This window comes from Hippichthys cyanospilos, chromosome 7 (genome assembly GCF_059441005.1).
Source record: "Hippichthys cyanospilos isolate Australia breed blue-spotted pipefish chromosome 7, RoL_Hcya_1.0, whole genome shotgun sequence".
Lineage (NCBI taxonomy): Eukaryota > Metazoa > Chordata > Actinopteri > Syngnathiformes > Syngnathidae > Hippichthys > Hippichthys cyanospilos.
This window is the reverse complement of record NC_142375.1, coordinates 8,543,067-8,564,237: the sequence shown is the minus strand read 5'-3', so window position 1 is coordinate 8,564,237 and position 21,171 is coordinate 8,543,067. Positions and strand designations below refer to the sequence as shown.

The 21,171-nt window shown below is 38.2% G+C and overlaps 3 protein-coding genes across 7 annotated transcripts; all 3 read right to left on the bottom strand.

The window, feature by feature from the left end:
• Window positions 1-1,079: 1,079 nt before the first annotated feature.
• On the bottom strand, window positions 1,080-6,396 carry LOC148420903 (uncharacterized). Of its 3 annotated transcripts, none has more exons than XM_088418866.1 (13): window positions 6,281-6,396; window positions 6,184-6,210; window positions 5,985-6,108; window positions 5,744-5,919; window positions 5,380-5,566; window positions 5,184-5,290; window positions 3,347-3,619; window positions 2,960-3,268; window positions 2,776-2,877; window positions 2,659-2,683; window positions 2,280-2,370; window positions 2,154-2,219; window positions 1,080-1,213 (listed from the first exon to the last, which is right to left on the bottom strand). In XM_088418866.1, exons 1-13 carry the CDS (start codon window positions 6,312-6,314, stop codon window positions 1,148-1,150), a joined length of 1,587 nt encoding a protein of 528 aa, XP_088274992.1. In that variant the 5' UTR covers window positions 6,315-6,396; the 3' UTR covers window positions 1,080-1,147. The 3 variants fall into 3 exon arrangements, with proteins under 3 accessions (XP_088274992.1, XP_088274993.1, XP_088274994.1); XM_088418867.1 differs by having other exon boundaries at window positions 2,325-2,370; XM_088418868.1 differs by lacking the exon at window positions 3,347-3,619.
• Window positions 6,397-6,603: 207 nt separating this feature from the next.
• LOC148420902 (Fc receptor-like protein 5) lies at window positions 6,604-12,417 on the bottom strand. Of its 3 annotated transcripts, none has more exons than XM_088418579.1 (11): window positions 12,312-12,417; window positions 11,418-11,435; window positions 9,979-10,257; window positions 9,606-9,902; window positions 8,684-8,956; window positions 8,264-8,596; window positions 7,510-7,563; window positions 7,317-7,415; window positions 7,181-7,205; window positions 6,997-7,102; window positions 6,604-6,848 (listed from the first exon to the last, which is right to left on the bottom strand). In XM_088418579.1, the coding sequence occupies exons 1-11, from the start codon at window positions 12,349-12,351 to the stop codon at window positions 6,822-6,824; spliced, it is 1,551 nt and encodes a 516-aa protein (XP_088274705.1). In that variant the 5' UTR covers window positions 12,352-12,417; the 3' UTR covers window positions 6,604-6,821. The 3 variants fall into 3 exon arrangements, with proteins under 3 accessions (XP_088274705.1, XP_088274706.1, XP_088274707.1); XM_088418580.1 differs by having other exon boundaries at window positions 9,979-10,279; window positions 12,312-12,364; XM_088418581.1 differs by lacking the exon at window positions 12,312-12,417 and having other exon boundaries at window positions 9,979-10,285.
• Window positions 12,418-12,611: 194 nt separating this feature from the next.
• On the bottom strand, window positions 12,612-20,460 carry tmc8 (transmembrane channel-like 8). Its single transcript, XM_088418571.1, has 16 exons — window positions 20,189-20,460; window positions 19,780-19,975; window positions 19,484-19,626; window positions 18,456-18,590; window positions 18,307-18,359; window positions 18,085-18,224; window positions 17,524-17,671; window positions 16,723-16,896; window positions 16,481-16,632; window positions 16,331-16,400; window positions 14,821-14,918; window positions 14,543-14,729; window positions 14,288-14,445; window positions 14,019-14,174; window positions 13,702-13,780; window positions 12,612-12,845 (listed from the first exon to the last, which is right to left on the bottom strand). Exons 1-16 carry the CDS (start codon window positions 20,223-20,225, stop codon window positions 12,747-12,749), a joined length of 2,025 nt encoding a protein of 674 aa, XP_088274697.1. The 5' UTR covers window positions 20,226-20,460; the 3' UTR covers window positions 12,612-12,746.
• Window positions 20,461-21,171: the final 711 nt, after the last annotated feature.

The following is a 21,171-nucleotide window of genomic DNA, read 5'->3' as shown; positions in this document are numbered from 1 at the left end:
GGTGCACAAACACATGTAGACAGACAATAAAGCAGTTCTCGCAGCTTTTTTTTTTTATCCTCTTCAAAACTGATACTATTGCAGCTCGGTTGATACTTCCCACTGGTGGCCCACTCACCTACATGATGCATGAATGGGTAAGTTTTGCTTTTCATTAAATATTATTACTACGGGAAGTTTTAGTCCAATGTTTTGCTGTTTTTGTTTTTCATTTTAAATATGACAAAGACATTTTTGTTGGTGTTTTAGGGGTTGCTGTAATGAATTACTGGCATCTTCTCATTTCAAAGAGGGAGTGGAGATAGAAGGGCTTTGAGTTAAAACACGGAACTAGAGAAACCCATAAATCTGGATAAATAGGGTGCACAATATATTGTAACGCATTTATCTTCATCACCTGGTGCTCAAAGCGCTTTACGAACCGTCACTTTCTCACAGTCATACCCGCATTCATACAGAGAATAAAGATACATAGTGTTTTTTACATGTATTTGTAAAATAAATTAAATGTATTTATTTCTAGAAATGTATTTCGATCATGGCGTACAAAAATGAAGTAAGATATGTTCCAATCTTTCAACAGGCAGATAGACATGTTGCACAAACTTCATATAAAATCAAGGCCACCCTTCCCAAAATGCAGCACAGTGCATAGTGCCTCATCGCACAAAAGGGTAACTTTTTGTGGGAGGATATTGCCAAATATTTTATAGTTTTAACACTTCTTTATTTGCTCAATAAGGCTACGCAGGTAAGAATAACTTAAGATCTATCAAAAATTGGGAGTGCTTAGATTTACCCCAAAGACCCTCAAAAGTGGGTGAGACACATCGTTGGGCTCCCTTAGGGATGGCCTGAACCAACATTCAGTCCTAAATCCTTCAGACCAGGCATGTCCAAAACAACGTTCACGAAGGCCGCCTATCCTGCATGTTTTCGAGCTTTCTGTCCTTCCAACACACCTGATTCAAGCTCAGCAGAAACCTGATAATGATCTTGATCATTTGAATCAGCTGCATTGGACAACGCAAATGTCAAAAACGTGCAGTACAGAGGCCCTCCAGGACCGAGTTCTGACATGCCTGCTTTAGATGGTGGTGAACAGGAAGATGATGACAAAGAAGAACCAGCAGGAGTTTGGTCACTCTCAAGGCTCAGCAACTGAATCTGGTTCATCCACAAACATCGCATCATCTCCAGATGTCTCTGATACCTGACAACAACACATATTTAGTCACTCAAGAGGCCACTCACGTTGTTGTGACATTTAGAGTTGGTAGAAAATGTGCACAAACAAGTAGAAACACTTTACCTGGATTTGATTGTGATGTGATTTTCATCGAGTTTAACACATTAGATAAATAGTTTTCATAAACATGATGGTGTATAGTGCATTTTTCTGTTAGTTTTTTTTTTTTTTCTCTGTGCAAAGCATTATTGTGTTCCTTCGAAACAACTAAACTGGTTTCTTCTAAACAAAAAAATGGCCAGGTCCATTGATTATCCAGGCACTCTTTTGCAAACCAAATACTGTACTTGTATCTATGTTTTTTTTAAACAGCAGTGGCCTGTGGTCTCTACATGTTTTACTTCTCAAAGAGTTGTCAGTATACTACAGTAGTTACAAGCGAGCCAAAGATTTCCTTATATCTTTAGCCGACACAAGGATTCTTCTTCAGGCATTCTGCACTTTGCTCTTAGTCATGTTTACAGAAGGGCCACTCCTACCTAAGGCGAGGGGCAACATACTGAACTTTTCTCATAGCTAATCTCAGTTACTGTGGACTAATGAACAACAAGGCTTTTGAAGAATATTTTTGGAAGCATTTCCAGCGTCGTGGTGGTTGACTTTTTTTTTCTTTTAACATGGCAACCAACCCCTGCAATCTTGTTACATTTATTAGCCTGCCTGACTTTTAAATTTTGAAGAAGGCACTAGCCTAGCTATTCACATATTGCTCATATGCTGGACTGACAAATGTTATACTATGTATGCAATTAAAAACATGAAAACAGAAAACACATTTGTTTAGGCAGATCATTAAGTCGATTGCTTTGTCTGACGAAATATCACATTTTAGGCGCAATTATTACAAAAAATATGGTACTTTTACTGGGTGCAGATACTTATTCCTGTAACTATTTCATCTTACCCAGTCTAATTCATCGCTTATGGCTGACCTCACCACATCAGCGTCCTCTTGGTACTCTGACATTTCCTGCAATGGTATCTTAGATTAGTTAACATTCTGGGCATCTCTATGTGATCAACTTCTTACGGGTTGGAGTTTTTCTAATGATACAGAGGCAGAAATCTGACAAACCAGCTCCTCTTCATACGCAGCAAATAGCTCCCTCTTTTGGTTGACACTGAGATAGAAAAAAAAACATTTGAACTTGTAGATGGTTGCCTACAATGTCTTATTTTGTAATTGCCTTTAAAATGTTGCACGATGTTTTGTAAAAAAAAACGTAGCCGATGCCCCCCGACCCGATTGTTAAGTATGATTCAGATGTTCTAGAGAAGACATCAGTGTGTGCCAGATTAGTTATACATAGATCTGCACGTATCTGGGAATGGTTTTAAGATAGAGCTCTGAAAGTTCCTCTGGTTTTTAATGTGTGTTATTCTACAACAATTTTTAAAAATGAACTCACGGGGATTCTTCATTCTTTCCTCTGCCTGAAAGAAGAGTTACCATCATTACACCACTCCAGAAGAAGAGAAAACAGAGCACTTAAAACACAAAACCAAAACTCTGATTGTGGGCTTACTGAACAACACTCCAGTGACACAACAAGCAGAGACCAGCAGAACCAAGAAAGTGAAGCATCCAAACACAACGGCCACCACAGAAACTGGGAGACGATTGAGCTCTAATTAGGGAGAAGAAAATGACCAAAGGGGAAAAAAAAAATCAATTTAAAGTAGGTAGAAGGACGATTGGAATCAGATTACCTTTTGTGTCTATATACTTCTTATTGCTGCTAATTGCAGTGGTGTTGTCAAAGATGTCTGACACTTCACAATGGTATGTCCCTGCACTGCTCCTTCCCACAGATAGCAGGAGGATGGACTGGTCTGGTGTCTCATTGACTACGTAGGAAGAAAAGCTTCCTGGACTTTGGAGAAGAGTTTGGTTGAGAAACCACTGGTACCATGGATGAGAGCCCTTTGTTGCCTTGCAGGAGAACCTTAGGCCAATTACAGCATAGTCTTGTCCAATATCAAAGTCGTAATCCATCATCACTGGCCCACCGACTCTTACTGTTGAGAACAGACAAATAGGGATCAAATGTGGTGACTCGGTAGGTGTTGGCAGCACCTTTGGAAAAACGAACCCACCAACGTGTAAAGGCATCCAGTAACTGTATGCAACCTCATCGCCATTATGGGCTTCGCACTGGAGCCAGCCTAAGTGTCTGTCTAAAACCAATGGAAGCTTGAAGTTAACTTTTCTTTCATCAACTGTCCTATTGAAAGCCAATTCTGTTCTATTGTAGAGGGAAAAGGTGAAGGGTGGTGTCCCTCTTGTTGACTGGCAGGTAACCACAGCAAAGTAGTTGTTGGCATTCTCTTTCAGAACTTTGAAGGAAATGGCAGGGTTGGAAACCACATCTGAGGTAAGATGTTGAAAAAGGGTTTGTTAAGCATCATTCACAGAAAAAAAGTCAGACAATGTCCCAAGGAAAATACAGTGGTCCATTTTACAATGACTAAAGCAAAGGTGTCGAACATACGGCCCGCAAACGTGTGAGATGATTTTGTAAAGTAAACAATAAAAATAAGTGGAATGTTTTCAGTAAATGAAACACTTTTTTTATTATTTATTAATAGTAATGTTAATGTTTTATGACTAATAGTGGTGCTCTGCTTGCACTATTTTGGACAGGATTAAAAAAGAATAATATGTCTGAAGTTGTTGTTTTAAAGTTCTACAAATATATACAGTACCATGATTTTATTGGTCTAACCCACTTGAGATTAGATTTTCCTGTATGCGGCCCACAAGCTAAAACAATTTTGACACCCCTGGCCTAGAGTATCTGCCTATTCATCAAGCATGAAATCATCCAAGTAAAGAAGTCCCAATCAGGTGTAAACTTTGCCGGTGCTGCACAATGGGGCCCAGAAACTGCTAGAGGGAGAGCGGGATGGATGGATGGATGGATGGATGGATGGATGATTGAATTGAATATAAACTACATTGCAGGGCAAAGACACATTGCTCTACAAAACTGGGCACGTCATATGCTTGACTGACCTCTCTAATTAGAACTAAGCATCTATAGATTGTTTGCAATCAAGGTTACAGTATATATTTAAATAATACAGTCCTAGTGCTTTAGATGATCCATGTATTACTACTGTTTTTAATAAAAGCCAATTACTAAATCAATATATGTTTTAAGCACAGAAACAACTCTAGTCATTCAGCCACTTAGTGTTGCACCAAGACAACAAATGCAGCCGTATGATAAGATGTATTGTTGTGCTACGCCAGATCTACTTTGCAATTATTGAATATTACTTCAGTTTTTCTAATTGGAAATGATCCAAAACTTGTGAAATCCTGTTATTGTGCAGGGCGGGGGCTCTAGCTCTGTGGGTGCCATTGTAACACTGCAAAAAAAAAAAAAAAAAAGTCCATCTGGAAAATGGTAGCACAAATGTGGTTCCGGTGTATCTATGAGGAAGACATTATCAGTTGACCTATTTTAAAGTCGGCTTACCCAACCTGTTCAACCTTTCCCCCCTTAGCCTTGGAGTCCGGTTCTCTGTATAGCGTGTACCACAAATATACACCATAGTGTAAGTTGAATTTCTTTTTGAAAAATTGTTAACCGTCATACAATGTTTATCCATCCATCTTATATATCCGGCACCTTGCTGGGAACTATCTCAGCTGGCTCAGGGCAGTAGACGAGGGAGTGTTTTTTGGAGTGTGGCAGGAAGCCGGAGTGCCGGGAGAGAACCCACGCGGGCTCGGGGAGAACATGCAAGCTCCACACTGGAAGGCCAGAGCGAGGTGGATTTGAGCCGGGTACCTTGAACTGTGAGGCGGACGTGCTATTCGCTGCACCACCGAGCCGCCCAATATAATGGTTAAAAAAATATATCAAATAAAAACAGAATTGTTCACTCCTCTAAAAATCATACATTAAATTTCAATCATCAAAACCTTTGACTGTGATTCCCACTTCTGAGCTGTTGGATGTAAAGATTCTTGTTTGGTTGTAGTGGTTTGAAGCAACACACATATAAAAGCCACTGTCTGCAGAAGTCGTTCTGAGGATGACAAACATCATCATATCGTAACTCAATTTGTTACATGTTCATCTCAGGCAAAAATGTCTATCATTTAGGAAACAGCTGACCTGTAGATGAAAAGCTGGTCTTTAGCAACATTGTGGAGTGGCGACTCTATGAGAGGCACACCATTTACTAGCCACTTATAGTTGATGTAATTTCCAGCTGTAAGAGTACACCTTAGCTCCAGTGGCCTCCCCTCAAAAAACTCTTCTGCACCTGATTGAATGATGATCTTTGCACCTGCAACTGGCTCTGTAACAAAGTTGCATTAAACCACCCACAACATGGCTAGGATAAAATTAGCATGAATACAAAGACAGTGGGCACTGTCCCTATCCCCATGATTAGCATGGGTCCTCTATGTAATACTAAAGTGCCAATGATAGCTGCCCATGTATTTAACGTGTAATGTATTTCCTTTGTACTCACCGACGACCTTGAGGTTGTGTGTATAGCTGACAGAGGGCTCCACGTGAGAATTGTTCTGCACTCTGGCCACGCACTCCAAGTTGCCCTCATAAAAAGTTGTGATTATAATGGGGAAAGATGCAACTTGGCCGTCCACGGAACTGTAGAACCCCAGCACCTTCTTATGGTTTCCCTCCCTTGGAAAGCAGTTGAGGGATTTACACATCTGAGGAAAAACATTTTAGTATGGTTTTATACTCACTTGACAAACTCCAGGAGGATCGTTTCATTCTCTGGGTAGTTCGGCAGATGACAATTAAATACGGCAACCTGGTTCAACAAAGCCACTGAAGGGCCAAACAATTCTGGACGTCCCAATGTCATACCTAATCAAAAATAGGATTAGAACCTTCACAATGTACACAAAAGCCCATTCAATTTCTGATGAAGAATTCACTTACTGAATTCCTTCCCGCAATAAATTGACCCTAAGAAGGATAAGAACAATAAGAAAAAAAAAGTCAAGTTCAATGTGTGCTTTTAAATTTTACTACTCACCCAGAAACATGCCCACAAGAAGGTATGGAAACATTCTTCAAGAATATATTGAAGAAAGCGTTGAATATGTTTTGTTGAAATGAGATCGTGTGTGGCATTAGTTTTGAGAGTTTTCAAAGAAAACACACACGCGCAATTCATGGAAATGTGCAAGTAACTGATAGCATAGTACATCTCCCTCCCATAGCCACCACCTCTGACAACATGAGCCAATCCTCTCACAATGTGATGCTGTTATTTCATATTCCTACACCATATTGTACATATCAGTGAATCAATCATTAATGTTTGCTGAATTAAGAAGAAAAAACGCTTCATTTTTGAATTCACAATTTATTTCTCACAGATTCTCAGTGTACAGTAAAATTTTACATGTATCCATAATGTATTGCTTCAATGTCCTCATAAGCAATTTGTGTGAACAGAAAAAACTATCGGTTACAATAATATCAACATGAACGAACAAAATCACTCTTATTATGAGAGGGAATTCAATGAAATTGAGAAAATATGCTTCAAGGGTCTGATGAAAGGAGCACTCTCATACAGGAAGCTCCATAATCTTGATCTAGAACAGAGAAAGACAAACGTCATAATCTAGATGCTTCAAAACAAAGCATAGAGCAGCATCTTTTAAATCCTGGAGGCACAGGAAATATGTTAGTTAACACAGCTAACTACTATTGAACTAAAAGGTTCTGTATAGTTTTACTTACTTGTGTTACTTGCGTGTTTACATTGTAGCCTGTTGAGCATGTATCAGCCTGTTTGTCCTCCAAATGGAAAAGAGGCATGGATAAAGGGGGTACATCAGAAGTGGCACTGGAAGGAAAAATCCTGACTTAAAAGCATTTTCGGACCATAATAACACACGTAGCAAAATATAATTAGGCTACTTACTTTGTGGTTGACCCCGGGCGAAGACCTGAGTAAGATTGGTGGAAAATTTGATATTTATTTGCACAGCCATGGAAATTTGCCCTCACTTATACAAACACATGCAGACACACACACATACAGTACAACATACACTCACCTTCTCTGTTGTCAATCATCATGTACACATAGTAGCTGCTGGCTGCCAAAGTGAGTAGAAGAAAGCAGCAGAATATTATGGCAATGATCTCTGTGGTCACTTGTGTCATAGAAAAAAAAAACAGTTATCAGATTTATATATACAGGGGAAAAAAAAACAAACGTTAAAAACAGCAAGAAAGAGAAGGTTTTACTTTGTGTGGTTTCAAGAGACGCTGTTTGCTGGGGTGTGTTGTCAAGCATCCACTCTGTTTACAAAATGAAAGGCATAAAAAAAAATAAATAATAATAATATAAAAAAGAATGCATACATGAATACATAAAGAGATATCAAATGTACTTTACAGTTTATATTTCGGGCAAAATTTGGTATATTTTAATCCACAGTTTGCGGCATATAAAGTAGTGATTTGCTGTCTTTGTGCATCATTCAGTGGATTCTAAGTGTACTTGGTGACCAGACTAAATTCAGTTTACCTTCAAATCTTATGCTCTATCATTTGATATTTGCTGAGACCTGAAAATGTGATTAGAAGTTATAATCCAATTTTCAGTTCTATCCCTATAGGATTCAGTTCTATCCCTTTAGGAGTGCACCAAATGTTTGACCCAAAATGGGGAAAAAAAAAAAAAATTACAATTTCAGAGGAAAGACAAACCAAACTGAAATACAGCAAGCCTCACATAAGCACACAGGAGGAGAGAGGCGTCGCTTGGTAGTGAACTACTGTAAAGCATTTGCTGCAAGGTGATGTGCAAAAAAAATGTGTAATGTGTGTGTCTTCCTGTTTTTGCCAAGAATGACTCATTTTTGGCATTCTGTTTTGGCCAAATATTTACATGCGTAGTGTTTATTTATTTTATTTTAAAACACTAACAATTCCATATTCCAACAAAGTGTAGATTTCAATCTGCATTCAGTATGTATTGTAGTTTTCAACCTTTCACCTTTGAATTGTATGAGGACAGTTCCACTCTCTAGCCAGGCACCGGACTCGTCATATTGGTCCCTGGCCCGACATCGATAATAGCCTGAATCTTCGTGGTTCAGCTTGGCTAGAATAAGAGTTCGCCTCAAGTCCATCAAAGCATACTGAGGCCGGAACCGCTGCACCTGGGAATCTCCTTGCGTCTCAGAAGGAAGTGTGGAGTCATTCAAAAGCCAAGAGACTAAAGGAAAAGTCCCTCGACTGACACGGCACGTCATTCTGGCCGCAGCCGGTTTGGAATCCGATGTATAGAGATATTCAACTTCAACGTTTATATCACCTCCAACTGGAACTGGACAAAAATGAAATCATGATATAATTGTTCATTAAAAAACACAATAAGCAATAAGGGTGCCTCCTATACACGAGTAGCTCATACCCACTTCCAGTGTCAGAGGGTCACTCATCAACTCCTGCACCTCGTTTTTCACCCAACAACGAGCCACGCCCATATCTAGTCCGGGGAACACAGCTACATCGAACCAGGCACTGACAGAGTCAGGAGCTATAACGGAGGCCACCGTCTTATCGTCCACTGAAAGAGAGAAGTTGACCGGAGGAGTTCCTCTGGATGACCAGCAGGTCACATTACCACGGTAACTCGCTCCCGCTTTAAAGATAGAAAGAGAGATTTCCGGTTTCCATAGATGGGCTAAAGTGTAAAGAAGGAGAGAAGAAAAGGAGAGGAAGAGGGATGACAAGTTGAGTGAGACAACAAAGAGAAATGACATGATGCAAAGGCTAACTTCAAAATAAACACACCAAATGATATATGGCAATGCAATGATCATAGTACGCTTTTATTTTAAAGTTTGCCTTTGCAGCGGTGCTTTACTGCATTACTCCTCGCGTCTCCATTTTTTATTGCCGTTACACTACATCTCTACAACGCCATTAAAAAAATCATATACAATCAATAAAAAGTGGCAATAAGAAATGCTTGTCAATTACAATGTCGATGTAAAATACAGTACAAATTTCCGGTGGTGCCGTTAGTGCTAACAAGGTGGTGCATTCAAATGCAGTAAACCACCTCAAACTCAGACGGAAAAAAGGTCCATCCACGCATTAAACATTATTAACTCCAAATATTTAAACAATGTTGGATTTATGGATTTCACCTGATAGAGCTGAAATATATCAAGGAAAAACATGGGTATTAAACTTATTAAACTTATATTTTCTTCTAACCAGCGCTGCCCACAACATTATGTCGGTTTTGCGCTCATGTTTGAGCAAAATCGTGATAGTCGTTTGGACCTACTACTACATCTAACTGTAATTTCATGAGTAATCAATACCTTTGACTGCCACCTTGAATTCTGGACTGCTAGAAGTCCTTTGGACATCATGCACCCTGGACCATGCCATACACGAATAGTATCCAGCATGCTCTGGAGTCGCCCTTTCTATCACAAGCTTATTCCCAGTGAATTGTAGCTGAGGAGAGGTAGCAGAAGAAACCTGCATCCTGTTGAAGAACCAGTTGTAGGAGAGGTGGGAGCCCTTTGCAGGATCGCAGCTCAAAACCATTCTGGACCCCTCATACAGGACTGGGGGAAAGGGGTCAGAGTTCACTCTGGTGTTTGATGCTGGTACTGTGAGTGAGGTGTTGGGTGAAAAGGATTAGCGCGGACATCATCTTATGTGAGCATCTTTTAGCTTGATACTCACTAACGACGCTCAGTCTGATGCTGTTGCTCGTTCCCGTACTTCCTTCCGTCTTGGCCTCACAACTGTACAACCCTCCTGACCTCGCAGACATCTTCAGCAAGAATGACACAGGCTGATCATTCTTCAGATGTCTTCTCGCGTCAATCACGTGACCGTCCCTTCTCAATTCGTATGTGACTGGCGGAGAGGAGTCGGGAGCGATGCATCGGAGAACCACTTGCCAACCAAGGTATGCCATGTCAGGACCTTTTAGCACTGGGTGAGATGCCATTGATCCACCTGAGAAAATCCATGACAAGAACTACAACTAGTTGCAGACATGAAAATTTGGTAAAAGTGGGGATGGGCATGATAATTAATGTATTGATTAATTGATTGTTAATTAAAGTTTGGAAACAAATGAGATAAGTGCACTACTTGTCTTCTGCCAGCAGAGGCACTGTTGGTCTCAACTCTTATGTGGTCAAAAGCGGTATTGCCCATCCAGGGGCCATACTGTTTGCATGCCTTTGATACGTGAGAATATTGTAGAGGGTTCAATGGAAGCATTTAATAATTGATTTTCAAAGTAATAAATCATTATTCTGTCATCATCCTGTTAATAAAATGTCATACGTATGTTATGTCTTGTTTCCTTGGAGAAACAATAACCTCAGGACAGAGCCAGGAACAAAATCACAGCAGCCACACATCACTTCAAATGTATCATTAGAACTCAGATGAATGATAATTTAAAAAAAGAATATATTGTTTTCAAACTAAGCATGTGATTTATTATTTATTTGTGTTATGTGGTTTTCTGCTATGGATTTTATAGATTTTATAGCATAGAGTAAGATTAAACAAAATAAAACTGTTCTGTATAATAATGAAAAAGATTTGTATTTCTCAGTACATTTATGACAGATATGAAAATAAGACTTTTTCAAGTGAGCAGCTAAGTTGAGAGTACGAGCAAAGCATGAAACGTAGGAGTTAGGCGACGCATGAAGACCTGCCAGCAAGCGCCAACACCTCACGAGTTAAGGTAACGTGAAAAACAATGTGTGAATTATTTGAGTCACTCGACGTTACTGGGACACACGGCTTCCCACGCCCCCACACACTGTCCAGACACCGTAATGTATTTGGTATCGACACAAAGCTTTCCATCTTCAGAATCCGTTGGAATAAAGTGGCACACACACCCACACGGTTCAACTGTAGCAAATGACAATTCTGATTCTTATGTGAATCAATTTTTTTGCCACGCCCTTAAGTTCATATAATAATATAGACATTTTGGTTATAGGGATAATATGCTTTACAGTATTAGTACGGCTATATATAGGCCAAGCGTCCAATCGATCTGTAGAAAAGTCAGTCTGGTGCAAATGTACTGTAAAATCAAATACAGTATTCTGTACATTAAGTAGCTCAACATGTTGATCAACACTTACTTGTAATATGTCCCCAAGCTGAAAAACAAAATAACATACCATATTAGTCCTTGACCCTTGAAAGAAACTGTATTTGCAGTGGCAAAGTCACAAAGTCAGTGTTAAATGGGTTACATAGAGATTCTTCCCACATAAAAGAAAAAAAGTGCATTACATAATATGCAAATGACAGTTTCTGCTTATCAGAAGCAATGATATGCAAAAGGAATGAAAACACTGGACATTTCACACTACTTGCCTCACCATTGAAACTATAGCTGCAAAAACTGAAGATGACATCATCATCCTCCTATAACCTCAATCCTTGACCTTTGCAGCATTATCAAATACATTGACAATATGCTGGTAAATGACAGTATTATGTTCAGACGGCAACTCTGGGAGGCAATTCTTGGATAGTCAAACCATCCATGAATCTACAAATACAATTGATGACAGAGCTGTTAAAATGATAATGAACTCCTTCTCTGCTATTGATGGCTGTAGACATACAGAAAAAAGATTAATGTTTACTGGGGTGGCAGTGAACGTGTTAATCAATCTTGGCAGACATTGAAGAATTCAAATGAATTACTTGCTGCAAAAAATCAACGGACAATATGCCATTTTGTGGACGAACATGCAACTTATTCTCTGCCTTTGATGACTTTAAACATCCAAGATTCATTTTTTGCTGGGCTGGCTATGAATGAGTTTATATTTCACTTGGTTTCCTATTGGGAATGTATTTATTTATTTATTTATTTTAATTTAAAAAGGTTGAAACTAGAAATTTGAATTACATTGGAAGCGCATGTAGCTATATTTAGTATCTTTTTTTTTTTTTTTTGCAATTTGCATACATTTTCTGCCTATTTCCTTTTCTTTTTAAATTAGATTCTCATTTTCACTCACCCAGAAGCGGCAAGAAAAAAAGTGCGTGTAGATTCTTCATAACACTGCTCCCAATTTAACACCACGTTTTTTTCTCTGTGTTTTTGTGTGCATGCCTGAATTCTACCGCTGTTACACACATGTTAGAAATAGATAACAAGTTAGACGTCATCTTTGGCTTCACCGATGGCTCAATGATCAGCCTTTTGGATGTTAATGAAGCTTACCAAAGCAAAACCAAATGGAAATGTTTCTATTTAACCAAGCACCTCTAAGCCTACATTAGAAGTAACAATAGAAAAACAACAATCATTTCAAAAATGGTGTTAAACTAATGTTTTATTTTGTTTTTACATTGCATCGATTATGAACATGTATAATATTACATAATACTGAAAATTTGTGAGGGTCAGTGAAACGTTTCAGTGGAAGGAAGGCCACAAGTCCATTTCATGTTCATTGTGAGGACATTCTCCTAGCATGTAGAGATGACGTGCTCTTCTGTCGAAGCATGGTTGCATGCTTTTTCACCAGGAAACGCTTATCCGAATTGCTCTGTGGAAAAAAAAAAAGATTTTTTATTTTTTTTATTTTTTTAAGTAAAGCCAGTTGAAGTTGCTCCTAGAAATAGACAGTATTGTGCAAAGGTCTCACTAATGGCTTCTTTGATGTAGTAACTAGCAGCAAAGATTGATATTTAAATATTTCAATTCCATTTACACAGCTTCCTGTGGATTACCATTATTTTTTCAAAAAATTTTATTCTAATTTTATTCTAATTTCTAATCTATTCTAATTCTAACTTTACAATGTACATTTTGGAATTTGGTAAGGCATTTGACCATGACTTTAATACACTACAATACGTATGGCTGTATACTGTATTTGTGGTTCGCTATTCACAAATGAATCTACTTATATATATTTTTTATGAAACCAATCTCTGTTATTTGTCAAAAAAAACTTACCTTTTCCCTGTTTTTATGCCAAGGGCCAAGCCATGTCTTTTTTGCAAGGCATTTCGGTGCCGGGGAACTATGTTAAAGTGAGATGAGGAGCTTCACTTAGTCATGCTATTGCCCTGCCTAATACAAAAATAATTCTTTACCACCACCTTGCAGAAACTGAGTCCCTACTTCTTTAGCAAAGGAACACCGTAAATTTCAAACAAGTGTGATTTTCAACCAGCCAGCCATCCATTTTCTCCTGATTTCTAACCAACAAAATGCAAATAACAGAGACTCAAAACATAAGTTCATAATAGAAGTCAAATGAGACAGCAAACTAAGTGAAAAAGTACGTTCACTGACTGCATTCAAATATTCATATACAGCAGCATCATTGCAGCGTTTCTAAAACAATATTTACATTTGCACAATACTGAACCATCTCATCAATTGACATGACTTACCATAACCAGCATATCTTTAAGTCTCTCAATAGTCTTTTGATTGGCTCGTCCTCGTGACACATAGAAAGTTATGAAAATACTGAGGAAAAAAATAATGTTAAATTTCACTTTCAGGTGGTGCCAGAAGATCAGATAAAATACCTAGACACAATTCTTTCATTTTACATTCCAGTCTACAGACTTCGGTCATAAGTATGGTTCAGCACTTGCAGGTTGGCGGATTTACTTTGCAAAAATGAGTTTCAAAGACCTGGAAGTTAAAAAAGAAATTTCTGCAATAATCATTGCTCAACTTATTGAAGAAGTGAGTGGCTTACATCTCAGCAAGTATGAGCGGCAGTGCAAAGGCCTCAGAGGTCACGTAGCGAACAATGGTTTGTGCAAAGCTTGGAAGACTTTCCACACAAATTCCAGCCACCTTAACCACACTTTGTCCATTTCCAAATGGGCCACAGGGGGAATGTTGAAAGAACCTGCCGCACAGAGAAACAACACATATTGAAAACGATCAGTACGGTGAAGTAAAATCCAAATGGAAGAATGAGCATCAAAGGGTATTTTGAATTCAAGTGAACAAAATCAGTACATGTTTTTGTCCAGTAGCGTTTGTTGTTGGCGGAGGGTGAAGCCCAAAGTGACGACAGCCATGACAAGGCCAAGCAACAACATGAAGTGAAATAAAACAGAGGAGTTGGAGGCTCGAAACATCCGCTGTTCTGCCACACAGCACCGCAAAACTGTGAACTAATAACAAAGATGAGCGCAATCAACTCAAACGTATTGAATTGTATTACAATCATTATTAATTATTTCAAATTTTCTGGAAGTCATTTTAGCCAACCTTTTTTATGTAGAACGTCACCACCAGTATGACAGTTCCGATCATAGGCAGCAGAGGGCAGAAGTAGACGCCCACCCAAGATACAGTTTGACTGTAGACCAGATCCAATACATTGAAGGGGACCAAGAAATGTTGCTTCCCTGACAAGCGGGCCGGTAATGATGAGCGGAACTTCTCACGCACCAGCCTGATGGTTGATAGTCAATGCCAGGATTAGCCAAATTGCTTAATACAAACTCAGAATGCAATGATGACCAAAAACAAAAAGATAAACCCACTTTCTGGGGTAGCTGATGAAGAAGGCACTGCAGAAAGTGGCAAGGAAGTTAAAGATACAGAGCTTGTACATCTCTCTGCCAAATTGATTCTCCATGCACTATGAGAGGGAAAGAGCAAGGTCTAAACTGGTTTTAAAGGAACAAACTATATGGGGGAAAAAGATGTACACCATGTCAAATATAAACACACGCACCACACACAAATAAATAGATAAATAAATAGATAAATAAATAAATAAATATGGTGTTTTCACAAAAATCAAGCTTATGTCTCCAAAACCAAAAATTGAGATGGCGATAGATTTTAATCCTACACATAATTTCTTTGAAAATTATATATAATGCATGACAGAAGCTCAAAGACCGGCGAAGTTACAGCAATTTGAGCGTTTCAGTTGAAATTTCTAGTTTTTAGGGAAATGCCATTAAAGTTTTTGCCCATTCATATTTTAAATGTCCAAAGCAATCAGTACCTTATTAAAAAGACATTGATCAGAAGTTTTCAGGTGTTGAATGACCACTGGAAAGTAAATTCCAATAGCAGGTAAGGGTTTCATCTGAGATGTGAACACTTTAAAATCTGGGAAAATTTGACATCTCATCTTATCAGAACTGTGTGTTTTACTGTCAAATTTTGAAATGGGAAATGTGATTTGGGATTTTTGTTTCAATTAAAAGATGAATTGCCATTTGATGAGGCCTGAGTCTGACAAGAAAGTTTGATCATGGATATTATATCCCAAATGCATTTGGCCAAATCAAACATTTAAATTTGCACACATTTTGATGGTTCAATACCATTTGATTTTTTTTCTCAACGTAATAAGTAAGCCATCAACATAGCAGGACTTAAAAGTCATGCAAGTATGCGCTGCTTGCATTCGGGAGACTGGCTTTGCAATGACAATCATGACAGTCTTTTCTCTTTGGGTTTCATTTTCTTCTCACATCTCATACTTGATTAACATTTCATCCCAAGTAAACAATCAGAAAGTGGGAATTTGTGTCATCAATAGTAGGTAAACGGCACGAGAATTGAGGACGGATCAAAACATTATAGCCTCCGCTACTTACGTTACATCATTAGAGTATGTGATTACTCAAAAAGGCAATTCAAAGCTTTTACCTTTATCTATTTATTTATTTAATTTGACTTGCTGTTTTCTCCGCTGGTGGGAGGGGCTCTCTAATGAAAACAAAACATCGAACACTGTCACAACAAAACTTGCTTCGATGTATTGATGAAACCATTCATTGAAAAGTAGAAATTGACTCTTTAAAAAGAAATACCCCAAAGTTGACAACACATTTGGATTATTCACCAAAGTTGGGATGACAAGATGATTTGCTTCAGGGTAATGAATAGCATGTTCAGTATTTTGCAAAAATGTACAGCTGTGTTGACAGCCACACGCTAGTCTGGTTTATGTTCTATGTCATGCTAAAAGGTCGCATCATGTGTTTTTTTACTAATACCTGACTGCACAAAAGCATCAACATCACATCTTACTTGCTCTTGTGTTGTTGTAAAGACAAAAAATAAGTAGATCCCCAGGGATGCAAGCTTCAAAAAGATGCTCCTGAAGAAAGACAATGATAGTTCAACGGCGTGTATTTGCACAAAAAGCGTTACTTGGACTGTTTGCGTTGTACTTCTTACCTCACCAACGTGATGTTAACCTGCACAGTGAAAGAATAGTTCTCAAAAATCGAAATCTTTCGGAATACGTGAGGGAGGATAAGGTTAACAAAGGTGATGGTGATCGGCGGGAGGTACTGGAAGAGGAGACTGACCAACCAGTAATGACCGTTCTGCAGAACACATGAACAAGGTCAGGTGGCATCATAAAGAGAATGCAATTCACCAACAAGTGAAATTCAATATACAATATGAACGCTTACTGCTTTTCCAGTATATTGTGATGTTTCAGTCGCAATGTATATAAGGTAGAAGGCTCCACCCAGCAGAGACAGAACAAGCAAGTTGAGGCTGATCCGGACAAGGTAGAGACGTAACCACTGCCACATGGTCCTCCTTGCCTCATACTGGGAGAAACGCTGTTCTTCCAAATATAGCTGAGAAGATAAGGAGCATGTGCGAGTACCATGGACATATTTAAACCTCAAATTTCATCTCAGCATGTCTTTGTGTTCCCGGTATTGGAACGTGTGCCCCATTGAACACATTTATGTTACATTACCTTTTTATTTCTTTTGGAGGGGGTCATCAGTTTTCCAACCATGACTTTAGAACCAACCAGACCATTATTTATCAAATGAAATACTATCAGCACGTGATTGTTCATGACATTTTTGACTGACTGGACTGGACTGACTGACTGGATGGATAACCCATTTATGAATGAATATTTGTTAATGAAATTTGGACCACATTGAACAGGTTAAACAAATCTAATTACGATTTTTGAATGAAATTTGCATATTAGACAGGATAAACACAACGCCATTTGCAACAAATGTTTCTGGACTAAATCAAGTCTAAGATGGGAGGATCAGATTTTGCCAAAAATCCAACATCCAGAAGATGTCTGATCCTGGGTGGGCATTTTTGCTTATACTGTACATTGAGATCTGAAAGTGTTAAATAACGATGTCACAATTTCAATGAGGTGATGGTTGAAATGGAGCTATTCAATTCAAATGTTTACTAGAACAGATGGTTCTAGTTATGAGTCCATTTACCTTGACATCATTTCTCAGATAACTGCATTTGTGTGTGGCTGCATCAGCATCCCGGATGGTGAAATCCCAGCCGCAAAAGATCTTATAACTAAAATTCATCCTGGAACGCTTTCTCAGCATCCATGTGTGCTTGTATCCAACAGTTGTTCTATTTACCAATGACAAATAAACAGTGGTTAACACCAAAAAGAAAACTTATTGATACTTATTACAAACCAGCATATCCAAAAAAAAAAGTCTGACTGACTGGGATTGTTTGTTGGATCACTTGTCAGGTTGCAGCTGGGGGAAAGAAGCACAGACGGAACCCAATGTATTTGTTCAACTATGTGTATGCATGTGTGGGTGGAAGATTAGTACATGTATGGCACAACATTTCATGGAGCAAGACATTCTGCGAGATATTTTCAACACAAGTGAAGTGACATCTGTCTGCGGTTTAAGCTTGGCCAAACCTGTCGCAGCAACCTTCTCACAGAAAAGCATTTCTTCATTGCACGTAGTTCCATTGAACCTTGAACGCATAATCACTATATGTACAATTATTCCAACATCACTGACCTCCGAACCTCCAGGATGACACTGAGGAGGAGGATCGCAAGGATTCCACTGAGGTACAATAGTGGAGTATTCAAGCAAGAATAATCGAGTGAACCAGGTGTATAGAAACCATAGAAGACTGGAGAACGATCCAGGTAACCCTGAGTAAATGAGATGGAAAAGGTTACAGCAAAAAACAAACAAACAAAAGTTCATGATGCTCACAAACACATGAAACATTACCGATCCCAAAAAGAAATCAAGGAGTGAGTCATTGTCTCCAAATCTCATTGGCTCTGTGAATTCACACAAAACAAAATGCTGATTTACAAATCAAAGTCAGTTGTGGTTGATTTAATTTCTTGTTGCATTAACTCTTTTGGCTGACTCACCGCTTTTGTTGTCTCTACCATAAAATGTTGTAGGCCCCAGAATAAATGACCATATGACAGCACAGTGGATAACATTCAGGAATACCAGATATCTGAGGAATACAAAATAGGCATTTACGCCCACACCAAACCTGCCTGAAACAGATCAACCAATGTGAAAGTTAATGTACAACATTATTTGTCATATATCATTATCTATGGAGGACCAAAAATGCAAAAAAAAGAAAGTAAATAAATAAAAGTGAAAATAAAAATACATTTAAAAATGATATTAGAAAAAATAAATAGAAATTCTTTATATATACACTATATTGTTTGTGTGTATACATGTATAATTTTGTATTTCATTTTTCACTAACATTTCGTTGATAATAATAAAGTTGACCTATTTGAACATTAACAATATTGTCTTTGTAGTGTATTCAATTAAATATAGGTTGAACATGATTTTCAAATCATTGTATTCTGTTTTTATTTATGTTTTAAACAATGTCTCTGTATGCTAATTGCGAGCAGCCATATTTGCCCAGCAGGGGAGGTGGAAATGTGACACGAGGGGGTGGACAGTCTCTTTGGCTGCCAGTCTACAATTGAACATGTTAGATGTTCTTGGTCAGATGCTGTCCTTCCTTTGGGACTGTGGTGATTCAGGGCTATACAAATAAACTTGACTTGACTGTTGAATCTGTGTCAGTACTGCAATTTTTCTGGATTGACGAAGCTTACTTACTTCATTTATTGATGCTAAAAAATTAAGATACACGCATCGAATGGGAAAGTGGAGCCCAAGGCCCATTATCCTGTTGTCATGCATCAAGACTCAATCACCTGTAAGCAAATATGGCTGGCACATGGTGCCTCAGCAAATAGTTTCCCCAAGCTATTATAAGCTTGCTTTAATACAACCAGCAAAAAACAAAATGTGTTTGGATAATGTGTTGCTTTTTTTTTTAATAAAGCATAAATATTTTCTGAAGCCCCTGGTACCTAAAATCACTCACTACGTATCTGACCAATATATTGCATACCTTCAATGATATGTAGCGTGTGCTGCCATGGTAACAGTCTCAAAATAGATCCTCTCAATTTAGACCACGACCTCTTTGTGTTGGGACCCTGACTGCGCCTCCAAGACTCCCAGAAACCAATGCTGCCAGATTGCATTAACCCTCTGTCCAGGACAAACCCCCCAAAAAGATGTACTCTTGTCAACATTGCAGCCTTGTAAAAATATGTACAAGCCTTATTTGAGCAGGGACTTCAACAAATTATAACCAATCATGTAAATTTACAGTGCAGAGTAAATGAATAAAAATAAGCTCACCTTGCATGTCTTTTTCCTTGAATACACAAGGTAAGAGTCCTGAGTGGCTGTGTACCAATCTTGTTTCTATGTCCTCTGGAAATGTGTCCGAGCCTGTCATCAACCTCTGAAGCATCGTGTCTGCTCTGCTCAGGCCGCAAATCCTGGATGCTAGGCAGCTGGTCAAATATCTCTGTCTGATAATACTCGCAGGAGTCTAAAGACAGGGTGGAACGATTGTTCGTTTGGACAACCAAAATAAGTAAAAAAAAAACAAAAAAACAAAAAACATATTTATATTACCAAGAATAAAATGAGAGAGTGGTAATTGTACTTTGGCAGTTTAAATATTCTCATATTTGTCAGGGTGAATTCTCCCACACACAAAATACAGATGTGCAGATGCATTTGGAAAATAATGTTGTTTTACCTGATAAAGGTCTTGTTAAATTGACATTAGTCGCCATTTTATCTCGATGAATGCCCGCACCAATAAAAAGAGTGTACAAACACACAATGTCCGTCCCGTAAAATTATTTACAGAGACAACATTTTCTTTACGGCAGCCACCTTGCATTGACAAAAGTTAATTCCGCAGCGTCAATCGAAATATTCTGTTTTGGCCAGGGTGCGCCGTAGGGTCATATCTAAAGTTCCTCTGCGACTGATCTAACTTTATTTGGTCTTCAAAGTCTGGTTGAAAAAAAAAAAAATCACTCTGTATTGGGTGGAGCAGACGTCAGATCGTCCTCAAACCTACAGTTGACAGGAAATCACATGACAGGATGAAGAAGCGTGACACGCAATAACGATTTGTCAGCAAGAGATTGTTGACAACTATCGACCACAATTTTATTAAAATAGACCTACACTATTTCATGAGATTGTCATTGTCAAAAACCTCAGCAAAACTGTAATAACAACAACAACAACAGCAATAATAATAATAATAATAATAATAATAATAATAATAATAATAATAATAATAATAATAATAATAATAATAATAATAATAATGGTGAGTGTCAGGCTGCTATACAGATGCACTGTGAGGTCTTGATCAAAATATTGTTAGAAATACACACACGTGTGTTAGAAATACACACAAGTGTGTATCAGATGACACAACTCAAATATGTTATTCTTGAAAAAGATGCAATTCAAACAATTTAACTAGTAAAGCAACATATAAGGGGTCAAAATATTAGCCCAGGTTCTTTTCTTTAACGTCGTATTTGCATGTGAATTTGTTGCTGGGCAGAAATGTCCTGCTCACATGAGTGACTCATAAAGCAAAGTTGAAATCATAGCAAAAAAAAAGTGACAAGCTGAAGAATAAATATTTACACGTTTCAAAATTTTCATTATATGTATAATAATATGTTATCAAGTTCACCAGGTTCACCCTGCCTT

Excerpts from the sequence above, each read along its gene's own strand:
- tmc8 (XM_088418571.1), bottom strand. The coding sequence starts at position 20,225 with ATGGCGACTAATGTCAATTTAACAAGACCTTTATCAG. Across the intron at positions 18,225-18,306 it reads TTGATTTCTTTTTGGGATCG|GGTTACCTGGATCGTTCTCC; the intron begins GTAATGTTTCAT and ends TCATTTACTCAG. Across the intron at positions 16,897-17,523 it reads ATCTGAGAAATGATGTCAAG|CTATATTTGGAAGAACAGCG; the intron begins GTAAATGGACTC and ends TTATCTTCTCAG.
- LOC148420902 (XM_088418579.1), bottom strand. The coding sequence starts at position 12,351 with ATGAAGAATCTACACGCACTTTTTTTCTTGCCGCTTCTGG. Across the intron at positions 7,416-7,509 it reads GTCTCTTGAAACCACACAAA|TGACCACAGAGATCATTGCC; the intron begins GTAAAACCTTCT and ends CTATGACACAAG. Across the intron at positions 7,206-7,316 it reads GATGATTGACAACAGAGAAG|GTCTTCGCCCGGGGTCAACC; the intron begins GTGAGTGTATGT and ends AATCTTACTCAG.
- LOC148420903 (XM_088418866.1), bottom strand. The coding sequence starts at position 6,314 with ATGTTTCCATACCTTCTTGTGGGCATGTTTCTGG. Across the intron at positions 6,109-6,183 it reads TTATTGCGGGAAGGAATTCA|GTATGACATTGGGACGTCCA; the intron begins GTAAGTGAATTC and ends ATTTTTGATTAG. Across the intron at positions 5,920-5,984 it reads ATCCTCCTGGAGTTTGTCAA|GGAGGGAAACCATAAGAAGG; the intron begins GTGAGTATAAAA and ends CTGCTTTCCAAG.